The 16,035-nt window shown below is 39.8% G+C and overlaps 2 protein-coding genes across 2 annotated transcripts in view; both read left to right on the top strand.

Annotated features, from left to right (window-relative positions):
- Positions 1–1,573: 1,573 nt before the first annotated feature.
- On the top strand, positions 1,574–11,194 carry LOC111647933 (leukocyte surface antigen CD53-like). Its single transcript, XM_023397636.2, has 8 exons — positions 1,574–1,702; positions 2,287–2,373; positions 3,585–3,773; positions 3,917–3,991; positions 4,155–4,265; positions 4,451–4,558; positions 9,689–9,772; positions 10,621–11,194. The coding sequence occupies exons 2-8, from the start codon at positions 2,311–2,313 to the stop codon at positions 10,687–10,689; spliced, it is 699 nt and encodes a 232-aa protein (XP_023253404.1). The 5' UTR covers positions 1,574–1,702; positions 2,287–2,310; the 3' UTR covers positions 10,690–11,194.
- Positions 11,195–15,402: 4,208 nt separating this feature from the next.
- The window catches only part of LOC147817142 (coiled-coil domain-containing protein 183-like), a 12,974-nt gene continuing 12,341 nt past the window's right edge, over positions 15,403–16,035 (top strand). Inside the window, exon 1 of the mRNA XM_087171659.1 lies at positions 15,403–15,472. Coding sequence (XP_087027785.1) covers positions 15,403–15,472 — 70 coding nt within the window. The remainder of the gene's footprint in view (positions 15,473–16,035) is intronic.

The following is a 16,035-nucleotide window of genomic DNA, read 5'->3' as shown; positions in this document are numbered from 1 at the left end:
CATAAATGCTTTATATGTTAAAAACCAAGATGCTAATGCATTTCCTAATCCACGGTTGGATAAAAAGTGTGCACACCTCATCGACACAATTCCTCCCTACTGGATTACTGCAACGCCCTCTACCTGGGTGTCACCCAGTTCACCCTGTCTCGACTATAGCTGTTGCTGAACGCTGCACCCAGACTGTCAACTGGTACCAGGAAGAGAACCAGCATCTCACCTGTACTTGCAATCCAGTACCAGTCGAATACCGTATCGAGTTTAAGGTTATTGTATTTGTTTTTAAAGCCATACACCAGTGGTGTCCAAACTTTTTTTGATTGGGGTGCCAGATCTGATAATGGGGGCCACGCCGTGTGAAAAGCCACTTCAGGGGGGCCAGGCTAGCTTCAAGATGCTTCACATTCTCCACCCGTTCCCACTGCAGGACAGTCGCTGGTATGACTTCGTCTCATATTGTCTCTTCACATTGAACAGCAACAGTCACTTGGCAAATGAGACACAAACAGTTTTGAGTTTCAGTGAAAAAAAAAAATGGCGGCCCTCACTGTCGACTTAACGCTTCTTTGCTGTGGTCAGGACTGCTACATGTCTGTTCCCTGTTTACAGTCTGTTTATGAAAACATCACTTCCACCTGCAGTGTAAAGATGTCTACGAACTGTAGGACAGTGCTGCCATCTTGAGGTGAACGGGAAAAACGCAAAGTGAACTTGTTTCATTAACCGACACAGTGTGGTGGGCCACAGTTAGTATTTTTTGATAGACAAGCCGCGGGCAGTTTAAAATGTGCCCTTTGGACATGCCTGCCTTACACAGTCTGGCCTCCGTGTAATGCACTTTCCATCCCCAGACCCCTCATATCCTCAGAGCAGCTGCCCCTGGCTGTCTCCTGGACGAGGCTAAGGGGAAAGAGTGATCGGGCTTTTGCGGTAGCTGCCCCAAAACCTTGGAACAGTTCACCAAAATGATAAATTGTTCCCCCCCTCCGTCAACATTTTTAAGACTAATCTTAAAACCCAGATGTTTTCGTTGGCTTTTGAGTTTCCAGAAGGTTTTATCTTTCACTTTTATCCCTTGTGTTTTTATTTCAAACTGTTCACTGTGTGTCTCAGACTATGGGATAGTTAATGCATCATATTTTAGTTGTTTTTATGTGTGTTTTCATTGTCTATTACTGTACAACACTTTGGTCAACTCTGATTGTTTTGAATCTGCTTTTTAGATAAACTTGGTTTGATTTGTTTTAATAAACTGCCAACTGAGTGTATGTATGTACAGTAGACAGGTTAATGGTTTCAGAAAGTGTTAATTAAATTATTAAAAACAGTTTTAATTAAATAAAAATCTGTTTATTTTTAGAAATTATTAGCAAATTCATTAAAATGCTTATATATGTGTGTGTGTTTAACCAGAGGAAGTAAAGGACTCAGATAAATAGGTGATAAATTCATCTAATATTTGTTTTCTGACACTGACTCAGCAGCTCGTCTTGCCAAGTGTGGACGTCCCTCCTCCTCCTCCTCAGTGTCGTGTCAAGTTGGTATTTCCTACTGCCTGTCAGTGGACAGGTGTCCTCCTCCCTCCCGTGTCTCTTCCTCATACCTGTCTGTCGTCAGTTAACACTGGGAATGGTAGGAACAGCATCAAAACACAGCTCAGCGCGTCAGTCACTGGAATATCGCTGGATACAGTGTAGTTAAGGTAAGACCTCAGATGTTTCACATGTTTTATCCTTTTTTTTTTTATTTCTTCCTAGTAATTAAACTGAATTTATACATGTTTCTATAAAAGTGTAAAGACCAGCTTTATATGTGAAGAACAAAACACAAACGCAGAAAATTCAGAACGGTATCACTTTAAAGTGACTCAACATGGTATATGTAATATTGCTGGTGTTTTTAAAAGAAGGCATTTGGATAAGTCTAATTAGAAAAAATCGCAAACTTTATTGTGACATTAAGTGTACATGGAAAAAAGAAATATTCAAACAAAAAAATCTACTGATATATATAAAGATAAAGACAAAGGCTACTGTACTGGACATTTAGCCACAAACAAATGGAGATAAGAGCAGGAAATAATGATTAACTGAGTCTGAGTAGGTCACAAGTGTCCATTGTGCCTCATGGCTGAGTGTTGTCATATCAAACAGTGGTGTCCTGTAAACACTGTGCAGCCAAGAGGAGCAGCACTTTCACTTGTTTTCCTTTGTATTTAAGGAGATTTTCCAGACTGACAATTTGTCTACATTGTGTTTTTCTAAAGAAATGTGTCTCCTCTTCCAGATCTCACAGTGGAAGATTATCAAGATGAATCGCACCTGTGTAAACTGCTGGAAAACTATGATGATAAATCTGAACTTCCTCTGCTGGGTAGGTGGTTGAAGACGGGAATACACTGCAGCCACACATCACACTGCCAGACCCCACCACTGAGGGGGGACTTGTGAAAGTGTAATGCTTGTTACAGCCAGTAGATACAATGGGATATAGAAACCTGGATTATGTCCTTTCTCTGACAGATCAGAACGTATTATGGTCACTTTCTGTTCTAATGGAGGGCTGAAATAAAGTTCCCCTGAAGGAGAGAATGGCAGCAAGAATCCTCAGAGTTAAGCGAAAGATAAAAGTAAAACTCCTTCACTTTCGCTCCCAGACTTAATAAATTCTATCTATTTGACTCAACAGTGTCAGAGAGTCTGTGAAATTGGTTGAGAGCAGATCCTCGATGACAGATAAATGGCCGAGCACACCCACGTTTTCTGTCTGATGGTAACGATAATACTAATAATGCATCAGCTGAAGCAGAATAATTAAGGAGAAAGTAGTTTTAGTCTATAATTTGCATTTTATTTGGAGTCACTGTCTGAACGTCTTCATTGTCTGCACTTGTCACTGTGGAACAATCAATTCTCCTTATTATATGATTTATCATGATTGACCTCATCTACTAACAGAATTATACATATATGTTATTATTATTATAAATATTACAGATTGTTGTTCATTTCTCATGTTAATTATTCCTGGAGATTTTACACAAATAAAACAAACTTTTATATAAAATATAGAATTATGTTGTTGCAGAACAACAACATAAACATCTAAAGAGTGCATGCAACCTGAGGGTGGGCTGACAGTTCACCTTTCAGCATGACAATGACTCGACAGCGGCTTTGTGACAAGCAAAGTAACTTTAGTGGTTCCCAACCTGCAGGTTAACCATCACTAAAGCATCACTAGAAAAGTCGGACTGTTTTTTAGATGATTGAAGTGTCATGAAATGTGAAAAAGTGTTGCGACACAATTTTTATTCATTTTTTTTGATTATTTTTTTTCTGGTGAAGTTATTTAAACGAAACCATGTGAGAAGTTCAAAGGGAAAATGTCTCTTTGGTGTAACTGATGACAACGCAGATATCTGAAATGTGACAAGGGACCTCAACTAAATTCACTTTTATGTAAGAATACTGGGGACCACTGCTTTCATCCGTCTCCTGGCTTTCAGGACAGAGTCTCAGTGAATTGTGGATCAAATCTAAACTCACAGAATGACACTTTTGTCTGTCCTGTGCGTGCTGCAGCTGTGTGGTGCGTTCGTGGTGGCTTTCGGGGAATTCATGATGATACACTCCAAGTTTCCCTCCCTCATCACCTCCTTCTGGCCCATCTACCCCTCCAACACTCTGGTTGTCACGGGTACCATCGTTACCTGTGTGTGCTATCTGGGAGTGTTAGGAGGCATGAGGGAGAACCGCTGCATGCTCATCAGTGTGAGTGTGAAGCATGATATTTATCATAACATGAAAACTGCTTATATGTGTGTTTAATGAGCTCGGCAGTTCATTTTAATGCATCGGTTGTACAGATTATACAGACTGACTGACTGTTTGAATCTGATTTGCACTGATTTCAGTTTTTCGTGCTGCTGTTTATTCTGATGCTGGTGGAGCTGGCCATGGCCTGTGTGTTCCTGGTCTACAGCAGAGAGGTAGGAGAGTTTATACGTAGCCTTCACAAATATACATTTATAAATGGTTAGTTCCGGATGTTGATTTGGCGTATGTTGGGCCAGAAGTTTCATTTTGCCATCTGGGACAGCTCATTGTTCTTAGTTAGCGGTTTATAACGCAGCCTGTGTCTCTGTTGTGCAGATTGACACGTACTTTGAGAAGGACCTGATGCGAAGCCTCGAGATTTACAGACTGTCCAGTCCTGAAGGCAACAAGACCATTAAAGATGACTTTGATGCTGTGCATTACCTGGTAAATGATTCACTGCTATTCACACATATTCTCTATATAAATATATTTATATCTCCATACATTTTGAGTATATTTTAATGCAGATATTTTACACAACATCGTATTTATTCCAGTATTAGTCATTCACTTTCCCCTGCCCAGAGAAATACATGTCTGTTGCATTGAAGTAGCTTGTTTTTGTACAGTTCCAGTGCTGCGGAGTTCATGGTATAGGCGACTGGAAGGGGAACGTCCCAATCTCCTGTTGCATCAAGGACCCCTGCAACACCCTCATCCACAGCAACTGGCAGGAGGTTATTAGTCCATCTACATTTCTGTTTGTTTTTCACATTTTAATCAGTGAACAGCCGATGATTCTTCCCCTCTCTCCTTAATTCTGTCTGTCTCTGACTGAGCTGTGAGCTTGGCTGTGCTTGTAGTGATTTGGGACATGAACCTGCAACTGCTGACAACAAGTAGGAAAGTAAAAAAAAACACCACCTCTGATAGCTGCTTAGAACTGAGTCAGAATAATACATGCTCAGACATTTTTTCTGCCGGTGCTCATCTGTTTGAGAATCATCACGTAGGGATGTTTCTTTCAAATGGCAATTGAAGGCGTCAGTTCTTCTACTGCTCATGGTGTTGTAATGGTGCTGCAGGTCATAGATGTCAGAGGAGTCTTACATCTTCCTGCACCAGTCTGCAGAGCGCATCACATACATACTGTAAGCTCTCTATTATATCCTGCATGTTCCTCTACAAGGGCGGCACAGTGGTGTTTAGTGGTTAGCGATGTCGTCTCACAGCAAGGAGTTTCTGGGTTCAAACCCGGGGTCTTGCTGTATTGGTGGTTTCTCTCAGGTCCTCCTGCTGGCTCCGACAGTCCAAAGACATGCAGGTTAATCGGTGACTGATTGGCGAGAGTAAGAATGGTTGTTTGTCTCTATATGTCAGCCCTGCGATAGACTCGCGACCTGTACCCCGCCCTCGCCCAATGTCAGCTGGGATTGGGATAGGTAGGAGAATCTGTGTCTGTCTGCTGTTTGGTGCTGGGCAGGTAGTGTACAGGTTATAGAGCTCTTTTTTTTTAATGAAAGTAGTCGCCTGCTGCAACTGAAAACAGCTAAACAATAAAATGAAACTTGCTGTAGCGTGAATCAGTGTGTGAATGTGTGTGTATGGTAGAAAAAAAACGCTGTATGAGTGTGTGTGTGTGAATGGCTGAAATTGATGAGTAATGTAAAGTGCTCTGAGTGGTCATTAAGACAAGAAGAGGGCTATATAAATGCAGTCCATTTACCATTCAACTCCTGCAGCACTTACAGTAAACAGAAACCTTTGTATGATGTAGTTTTTATGTTGCATCCCGATACTGTTCACATATAAAGTTCCTTTAAATGTAAGTGTTTTTGGGGTGGGTCGACGCCACATCAAATGGACACATTTTGGGACAAGGTACCTTTTGTATAAACTTAAGGACCACCCTTTACATGCACTTTTCAAGGCACCCATGTTCTATAGTGGGCCTTCCCCACCAGCCTGAGACAATGCTCAGGCCGGAAGCCACGTGACCGTAGGCCCCACCCATATTAGAAGAAGTCCCATAGGCAGATACAGCATGTATGTGTTCACATATGATTGGCCACATATGATTTTTTTCTGTCTCATACTTTTCCTGCTTAAATGTTACTTTGTGATGTGTTTTGTGATGATCCTAATGAAAGACCACAAGAAACACGTTGGTCTAATAAAGTGGTCTGTTTACAGCAAGTGCTGCTGGAGCTTTGACCTCTTTAGACTTTCTCCTTCCTCCATGCACCTTGGAAGTAGGTAAATTTGTGCCAGAAACCTGACTTTGCTTAAGGAGGAATGACTACAGCAAGCAGACAGCAAACCTGCTTCAGTGTTTCTAAGACAGACTTGATCCAGTAAGTCCTCTTCAGTCTGGTTTCAGAGCCAACACAACACCAATTCAGCTTGTTTCTTAGTAGTTAATGGTTACGTTAATGGCTGTAAGAAACATGTGCATTCAAAGATGCCTGCAGACATCTGCACTGAATCCCCATGTCAGCACCATGTTAGCACTGAGCGACTACCAGCCCACCACCCGTTAGTGCTATGTGGAAGATAGAAAATGCACCCTTCATGCTGAAACTTGCATAACAGCATCCAGAGATTTCATAGTTCACTGTATCATCATCTTTATCTTCATTATTGTGCACCTGTGAACACAGCACCACAACACAGTGGAGACTCTGAGTTGAACATGATCACAGCAGACTACACAGACTCCCAGATTTCCCTCCCAGCTGACTGTTGACGTGTTGAAACTTAATACAGTTCACGGCTGATTCGGCTGAACTTGAATGCACCATCAGTTCCCTGCCTGATGTGAGCTTTACCTGACAGGCTGCTGGACCCGAACGCGTCACTGTTCTGCTTCTTACTGAGTCTGAGATCTGCCCAGACACAAACTGTGAGACATCAACCCACGTGTCACAGAGACATGAACAGTTAGCAGCAGCTGGTTTCCCACTCACAGTGTTGTCACCGTGTGTTTCATTTTCCAGGGAACCAGAGAAGATGTGTATAAGAGACAGGTATAATGCATCAGTAACCTGTGCCCTAAAAGTAAACATCATTCTCATTGATAGAAGTGCCACTGTCATTCAATGCAATACCAGTAGTTGTTCAGCTCCTCCTAAGGGCAGCTGTGGCTCAGGAGGTAAAGCGGGTTGTCCACTAATTAGAATGTCATTGGTTTGATCCCCGGCTCCTCCAGGCCGCATGTCAAAGTATTCCTGGGCAAGATACTGAGCCCCACATCGCCCCTGCTGGCTGTTCCATCAGTGTATGAGTGTGTTGTATGAATGTGAGTGAATGGGTGGATGTGGAAAGTAGAGAGAGTGATCAGTAAAGCGCTATAAAAGTTGGGTCCATTTACCATAACAAAGATTAAAATACAGGAGCATGGTCTGATATATGAAAAGAACCAATGTAACTTTTCTCAACTAGTTCAACAGTTGAGATTCGCTGAACACAGGAAACCAAACAAAATGAACCTTTGATTGAGTGTAGCACATTCCAAATGGAGTGTACTTATAGTAGCGCTTTTGATTCACCCCTTACCTTTGACCACCACATCAAAAAAGTTGTCCAGCCCTGCTTCCTCCAATTAAGATCCAGCTCCAAAATCAAACCCATCATTTCGAACTTCACTCAAAGCGCTTCACACTAAATGCCACATTAACCCATTCATACACATTCATACATCCCATTCACACTCACACATACCGAGAGCACAGCCAAGGACATTTCCACACACAGAACATGGTGCAAAATAAAAACCCAGTCTTCGGGTCTTTTCAGAGAGAGTGAGAGCGTTCCGCTTAGTTGTTCTACTAATGCTGATGCACGTGCACGTCACCTTGCAGATGGACATGTGTCCAATATGGGTCAATAACCACTCACCACTACAGCAAAAGCTTTTATTTTCCAATACAGAGACCAACAGAAACTAAACTCTCTGCATTTAAAGTCGTGAAGCTGCCGTTATAATAGCAGAGTAGAATAGCCAATGTAACTAATATCAATAATACCAATAGAAGAGTTTGTGGCGGTGAAGGTTTCTGGGTCATGTGTTATAAATGATCAAAAGCTCAGCTGTATCTGGCTGATGATTTGTATAAATAAAGGGAGGCAGCCATTGTCCTGATGCTGTCTCTTATACACATCTATGTTTTTTATATTAGAAGGGCAGATTTCTAAAAAACAAAGGAGCAGGTTTATGTGTGAGCTGTGGAAATAAAATCCCAGCAATAGAAGATAAATAAAAGATGATCAAGTTGCACGAGGGTCTCATAAAACTAAGGTGAATCATGATTTGTAAGTTTCTGTCCTAAGTGAAAAGGTCAGAAAAACCCCTACATCTACACTAACAACCTCACAGATGTCGGCTGTTGTGATCGTCACTGTGAAGACCAGGACAACCACACAAAAATGAATCTGCAAACACTGATACTGTATGCAGTGTTTTAAACATCTTCACGTTTGACCCACGTTAAATCCCATTTTCTAACTTCATGTGGGATTCAAATTAGTGAATGGATCTGAATCAAGGAGATTACGCAACACTGATTGTTCTGTTTCCGTTTGGTACGGCTGAATATGAAATTCAATATAAAATAAAATAGGAACACAATAAACTTATCATCGTCCTCCTGGCCAATCACTGGTGAAGATGGAGACATTGAGAGAGAAAGACAACATGAGTCACATTTTTTTACAAGGCAGAGTGACTTCATCTCCATCTCTGAAAATGAAGGAGAGACGTAGTCCTGTGACAGCTGCTCAGAAGATTAGAAAGAAACATGAAAAAAATAAATGAAATGATAATATCCAACTCCAACGAGTGCTCCAACAAAACCACCATAGAGGTCACTTGTCTCTGCCCTTGGATATGACCCGTATGGTACCAGCTGCAGGAATACTGGACCTTCATCGTCTCAGAGTAGGACTGTCTTTACAGTCACTGCGATGTTAGATAAAATACAACAGATGTTTGTAAATGTATCTTATCCTTGATTTAAGACTCCATTAAACTCTGTTAACATCAAACAAACACACTCAGCTGTTCTAAGGTTGTAGTTACTAAAGCACCAACAGTGAAGTCTTGTAATGTTCTCTAAAAAATGAAGAGATTTTAATCCATTTATTCCACTTGAATTCAACCATCGTGCTTCTGTCTTGTTTTCACACCTTCGACCGAGAGCACAGATTAACTGAGGCTTCTTCAGGAGAGGCGTTTACTTCCCTGTCACTTCCTTAATATGACTTGAGTCTTCTTGTCCCATCTTTCAGTCGTGTAATTGATGTCGACAGAGTGTATGAGCTTTTCATCTCTGAATTCTTGTAGATAACAAAATATCAAAAATGCAGATGTTTTTACAATTTAGCATCAGACTTTGCTGTGAAACATTAGAAACATTGATATGAGCTGATTGTATTAATTCATTTAACACTTGATGTTACGCAACACTTTTGCCAGTGATGTTTACATCGTTCCACCAGTCTTTGACGCATGCAGCTGATGGTATACAAGATAGTCATACTGGGAAACAACAAATATGATGATATTTTAATGTTTTTTTTAATTGTTGCTTCCTTGTTGCAGCTGAGTATTTTTTTAGTATTTACCACTCACAAGCTGCAGTGCTAATGTTGCTAGCAGGAGATCGCTATGTTTCGAAGACTCAAACAGTGATTTTGGAAGAAACCTGGCCGATGCTGCTGCCTCTGCTTGTAGTCGAATCAAGAGTTTTTTATTTTATTTGTTGATATAACTGTAAACAGGACATTGACATAAAAGTGTGATCTCTGTTCTGTCACTAATCTACAAACTGTAGATCAAGGATAACGAATAAGAAATGTTTGTCTTTTAGGGCTGTCTCCTAAAACTCAAGAATTGGTTTGCCAGGAACTATCTCAGCACAGGCGCAGGCGTTGTCACAATGTTTATCATACAGGTACAGTACATTCAGTTTTCTCATTTTCCTCATTATAAAGCTTTTGAGCAAAACTCAACCCTTAAACTTTATATGGTACAGTTAGTGATGTCCCAGCAGGTGTTGGACATTAGCTATCGGATTAGCTACCTGAAGACCTGATGTGAGTTAACTTATTCCACTGTGGCCAAATGTGAAACCTGCCTTGACATTTAAACTGTCGGAGTAGTGTGGCTGCAGACTAAAGATTCATTCATTCGTACTGAATTACTTTTTTGAGGTAGTAACAATAGCTGCCATGTTGGAAGGCATGAGCTCTGTGCCTTTTTAAACTCATTTCAAGCCGTCTAGCTAATAACTACATCCTCTTAGCCACTTTTGGAGCAGTGGAACAAACTGTAAACACATTATGACCTTCTAAAGATGATATGGTGAACGTGTAACATTAGCATTCATTTGAAATCATGTTTCTTGGTACACAGGCAATCTAAGTCACTCTCACTTTTGCTCTGTTTTGGTCTCCAACAACTGCTGAGAAATATAAGATATCTGGCTCTTAAGCCGATAAATGCTCCAGCTATTCTACAACTGTGTCTGTCTGCTACTTTGTGCTAGACAGGAAGTGAACTGTTTAACCATTAACCATTGTTAATACAAAAATATTGATAAGAGCAGCTTTAAGATTTCTCATTTGCACAGTGGTTAATTCCATTCTAAATTGCAGCTAACATTAGTATGTTTGCTTACTTGTAGCTTGAAGCCAGTGCACTATATTCTTTCTCAGTTTGTTATTAACTTTTATATGTTTTTATCTTTCATGTCTTTGCAAAACATTGTTTGATAATAAACTTGTTTTTCTTTGTTTACAGTTTGTCTGTCTGTCTATCACCATCCCTCTCTTTTGCCACTTCAGGCGACGTGGACTGGGTTACCTGTAAAAAAAAAAAAAAGGACCTATAAAACTATATCTGCAATGTACAGTGACTTTCTGCAAGTCAGCAGTTTCCCTGTATCAACTTTTTATTAATTTCTTATGAATAACCAAAAGGTTGCTGCCATTTTCAGCCATCAGAGAGAAGAGCCAACAGGACAAAAAGCTCTTTGACCAAGAATGAGCTGAAGATGGCAGCTATAATCACTATTGACGATATCATACGAGGTGACAGACTATTCAATGTAATATGTAAAACATGATAGAAGATGTTTAACTAGTAGGTAAGGTATGACATGATTATATAAGACAAGATATGATCATAATTAAACTCCTTTATGCATTTGTGAGTTTCAATCATTTTCATTTCACTTTGTATTTTTATTTTGTGCTTTCAGTTTCAGGAAGTAGCTAGTGCTTTCAATTTTAGTGATTGGAAAGGAACATAGTTGAACTTGTGAGTGCTCTTTTGCTCTGCTTAATAAATACGTACACATGCTGATTTAAACCTACACATTTGAGTTGTTTCCATTTGTGTGTGATGTTTTTTTCTGTGTACAGCCGATGGTCTCTGTGAAACAGCTTGAACCACGTGTCACAGTAATGTTTAAGATCCTCTCAGTGTCAGTGAGTCTTATTTTCAGAAAGTGTTATTCGACAGAGCTGATTTTGTAGCTGCCAAGAAATGCACTTACATACATTTCTGTGCATTTAAAGGTTTATTTCACTGCTGTTCTTACCTCACCATTGAACCCAAACATTTTTTCTCCGACTATTCCCATCTCTGACACGCTCCTGTCAGGTTTTAAATTGCTTCAGTTTTCTAAGTATCAGCTTTGATTGGGCTGATTGGGCTGATTCTGGTCCTTGGAGCTATGGGTCATTCCTGATACTATTTGCAAAATGGATGTTTTAAGTATTTCAGATACATCAGTTATTAATCAGCTATTAAACTGCATTCACAAAATGTTGGCAAAATGTGAAGAACAAGAAGAACACCCATTATTCTGACTTGGGAGAGTTTATGCAATATTCCGAGATGGGTAACCCTCATGATAACCATGTTGTGTGTAAATTAGCTACTTTTGTTGTTACATATTTGAGGCACTTAATTTCCAAGTGAAACTAGATGGAAACAAACAGTGTATAGAAAATAAATTATAAAATTAAATTTAAAAAACTTAAGGTGTGTAAACATTTACTTTGATGTAACTGTTGCCATACTGCCGTCAATTAATTGATGTGTGTGAAATTATTTTTGCCAAGTGGGAGCTATAATCTGTGTCAGAAATTCCCTATATCTCTGATTCTGAGCTACAAATCAGAGGCCAACATGAATAGTCAACAAGCGATTCTGCTCCTCTGCTCTTTTTCATTCAGACATGGAGCTGATTTTTATAATAACCTCATGCATTTTAAACATAGAGCTTTTTATGTGTTCCTGGATAAGTGGAGCGTCGCTTCTTCTGCAACAATGAAGGTAAAAGGACCATCGCCTTGTGTGATGATCTGCCAGGAGTGGCTTCTCTCCTGCGTGTGTGTGTGTGTGTGTGTGTGTGTGTGTGTGTCTGTATATGTCTGCTTGTCTGTGCCGCTCTCTGTTTAGACACTCAGATTTACAACACAACACAACTGTAATTGTAGTTCAGCAGTATCTTGTCAATTATACCAGTGATGGAAAGTGAATAAAAATATTTCATCCATAAAGAAAAAAAATCATAAGTCTAATACTCATCAAAGTTATTTTGAAAGTGAATAAAAATATTCCTATTGTCCTAGCTTTGCCATGAACAAACACAATAGTATACTTGCAACAATGTCCAAGTGAGTGTCTTCTTTTAAATTTAGTCATGAAATCATTGCCTTTCTCAGGACATGCCTCTAAGTGCCGCAGAAACTGCGCGTCTGTATAGCGAACGCCGGAATGCAAACCCCGAAAGAAGAGTGGCATACCTTCAAAAAGTACAAGGGAGTTACTGACTCCTCCCCAACTCCAGAGAGTCCACCACAGCCAGGGCCCTCAAGGTTAGCAGGAATGCAGTATTACAATACAGGAAACATAACTACTAGTTTTTTTTTATATATATATAGCATCTTTTATTTGTTTATGTTGTTTGTTAGCTTGTAACTGGCAGTGGCTGACAGGCTGATGTTAGTAGTTGTGCTAATGCTAACTCTCGCTGTACTGACAAGGTTTCAGGTTTATTTAGCCCCGCCCCCTGTCCCCACAAGTTGACAGCGTTGGTTCTTTTGGTTTGTGACATATGAAACCCTGGCTGTCTGAATCTGTTTTTATGAGACTGTCATTGGTTCACTGCAGTTCAAGATGGAAACACTCAGTCATGGTGTTGACAAGGTTAAACAAGGTTAAAATTTGATTTTCATTGGAGGAGGTCTTTGATAAAGATTTCATTTTCATATTTTGTCTGTTCTTCTTTATGTGTCCACTCTGTTATGTGCTGGTCCACCCTGTCATGTATTGGTCCACCCTGTCATCTTGATATTTTTAAATTATAATTCAATCATACTTTGAAATATATGTTTATAACCTACTGTGTTCAGTAACTGAGCAGGGGAAATAATATGCACTTAAAAAAGTATCAAAATATCAGAGTTTTCTCTAAATAAAAGAGGTATGAATTGTATGTGTTTCTTTAAAAGGCGATGGTTTACATTATTTACATACATACATTACATATTTATTTATAATTTGAAAGCAAATAAACCTGTTTAGGAAAGGGACATCATACCTTTCAGAAAATGTAATTTTTTATCAAAATATTGAATTTAAATCATATTTGACAGTACATATTGTGTAAGTCCAGGACAGGACAGGGGACATATCTGTTAGGTTATTCTACGAATAATGGCCAAAAATTTTCTGAAAATATGTATGGGACCTCAGCTAACATATATCTCTACAAGTTGAGTGTCTACTATTTATAATAAAACATAAAGGGAAGGGGAAATTGAGACCAAAATGTGTGAGTAGTGTGATGGCTGAAAGGCACTCTATGGTGATACTGACCCTCCAATGTTTTTGAAGATGTGAGAACACCCGTCAGCTGTCTTCTCAGCAGGTCACAGTCTGGCTGTAGTGTTGCAGTCAGCCAATGACTATTTATAAAGATGGACAACATGACAGCTCCCTAAAAGTGAAGCCAAAACATCCTGATCACTCCTTGGTGACTGGCTGCAGTAAATGTCATAAGCCCGATAACATTTATCAAGATGTGACAAACAACAAAGGCAAGGAGCCAAACAGAGTAATTACAAAAGGGCTTGCCAAAATAAGACCGTTCACTATAGGATGACAACAGACACTGATTGGTCAGTCACCTCGGGGCTGGACTGCGAGCTGCTCAGATGACCAAGAGTCCAAAATGACAAAAATGTCAGGGCAAATTTCCAAGCTTACATTATTTGGATAATCTGAGCACAAGCAAAAAATCTAAATGGTGACCTCACATGAAAAAATATTTTATTGCAATAAGTTCACACACAGTTTTCCCAAATGAATGATCCAGGTGTCAAACGATACATTTTAACAACGTAGACGTCATTTATAGTCCACATACTGTAAAAAGGAAGCTCAACATGACAGTCCCACTACTAGCAAGTTAGTTAGCTTATATTGGCTACCTTTGACAAAGGACACACTGAGGCAAGTCTTCATTATGAAGTCCCAGCTTTAAGGTAAGTAAGCTTTAAGTGTTTCAATTAACAAGGTTTGTTTGCTAACTTCTGAGCTAGCTCACTAACTAGCCTAGCGCGCTAGCCAGGTAGTATAACGCACTAGTTAGCTTATATCAGCTTTGACAAATTGCACACTGAGGTAAATATTCATGTTAAGGTCCAAGCTTTAAGGTAAAGTGTTTTAAGTATGTACATTTGAAATGTCAAAGGGTGGAATTAAATTGACAGTGTTTGTATGCTAACTTGTGAACTTGCTTGCTAACTAGCCTAGAGAGCAAGCGGGTTAGCATAACAAGCTAGCGAGCTAATGTTAGCTATTTGCTCTTACAGAAATTTTGGTTCATTAATAATAAATGGTTTGTAATTACATTGTGTATCATTAATATTCACATTAAATATTAGAAATTACCAATAAAGCTGTGATGGAATTCAACAATTGTAAATCTGACATTCTCAGAGTCATTAAATTTCAAAATCATTGAAATCTGTCTTATGTGTAAAATTCTGTGCAGGAAACGGTGGCCATCCTGAAACTTCAAGAGGGATTTTTGAAATTAATGACTCCAGAGGGATAAACATACCAGTTATGGTGCTTGTTAAAAGATTATAGGGGTCATGCACCCATAGACTGGGGCCACAGTATTCCAACCACAGAAAGTGCAGTTGAAATTAAATATCATTTCAACTTCAACTTCAATATTTCACATAACATAAAGCATTTAACAAAAATGACTGGTGTGTTTTAGATATCATGTGGCTATGTGTGGCTCCTCAGCCTGTCAATTTAAAATAAGTCAGCTGGAACAAAGTCATTCAGAGACAGCATTTTTAACCAACACAGCCTGCTCTTGTCTGCGTAGCAACAGTAACTAAGGGGGCAGGTGTTGGTATGCACTCATTTGAAATTGAACCATTTGAAAATACAGCTCTCAAAACATTGAGTACATCGGAATAAAAAACACGATACCTGTCGTAAACTAGCAGGTAACAGCTAGTTAGTTTCAGTGGTTAGGTAGAAATAAAAATGGATGTGAATTCTTCTTCAAAGATGAAAGATGGAAGGACTCCACCTCTGCGTCGGAGCAAAATCTCAGGTATTTAAAAAGTTAGTGTTAGTCAGCTGGTTAGTATAGATAACCACCAGCCACCCCCATCAGTCAGTCAACATTCGAGGGAAGGACGTTGAAGTCATGCACACTTATAAATACCTCGGTGTGCACCTTTTTTTCTTCAGGAAGCTCAGGTCCTTTGACATCTGCAGTGAAATGCTGCACATGTTTTATCAGTCAGTGGTGGCCAGTGAACTTTTTTATCCTGCAGTCTACTGGGGCGGCAGCATGTCAGACATGAACACAAGGAGACTGGACAAGCTGAAGCTGAGTCTGTGGTTGGCAGGAGTCTGGGCTTACCAGGCTTACTTACTGAGAGATGCGTGCAATGTAAGATGGAGGCCATCTTGGACAATACCAGCCATCCTCTCCACAACATTCTGGCAGGACAGAGCAGCTACAGTTGCAGCAAACGTCCTATCTGGCTGTGCTGGAGAGAGTTTTAGGAGATCCTTTGTTCCCAATGCCATCTATCTGCAGAGCACATAAAATAACAAATGGCCCTCTAGGAACACTGTTCAGAGGCACATATATACATCTATATAGAT

The sequence above is a fragment of the Seriola lalandi genome, unplaced genomic scaffold (genome assembly GCF_002814215.2).
Source record: "Seriola lalandi dorsalis isolate HSWRI2012SDOR001 ecotype SW California unplaced genomic scaffold, Sedor1 jcf7180002054883, whole genome shotgun sequence".
Classification (NCBI taxonomy): Eukaryota; Metazoa; Chordata; class Actinopteri; order Carangiformes; family Carangidae; genus Seriola; species Seriola lalandi.
The sequence above is the reverse complement of the archived record's forward strand: the minus strand, read 5'-3'. Positions and strand labels throughout refer to the sequence as shown.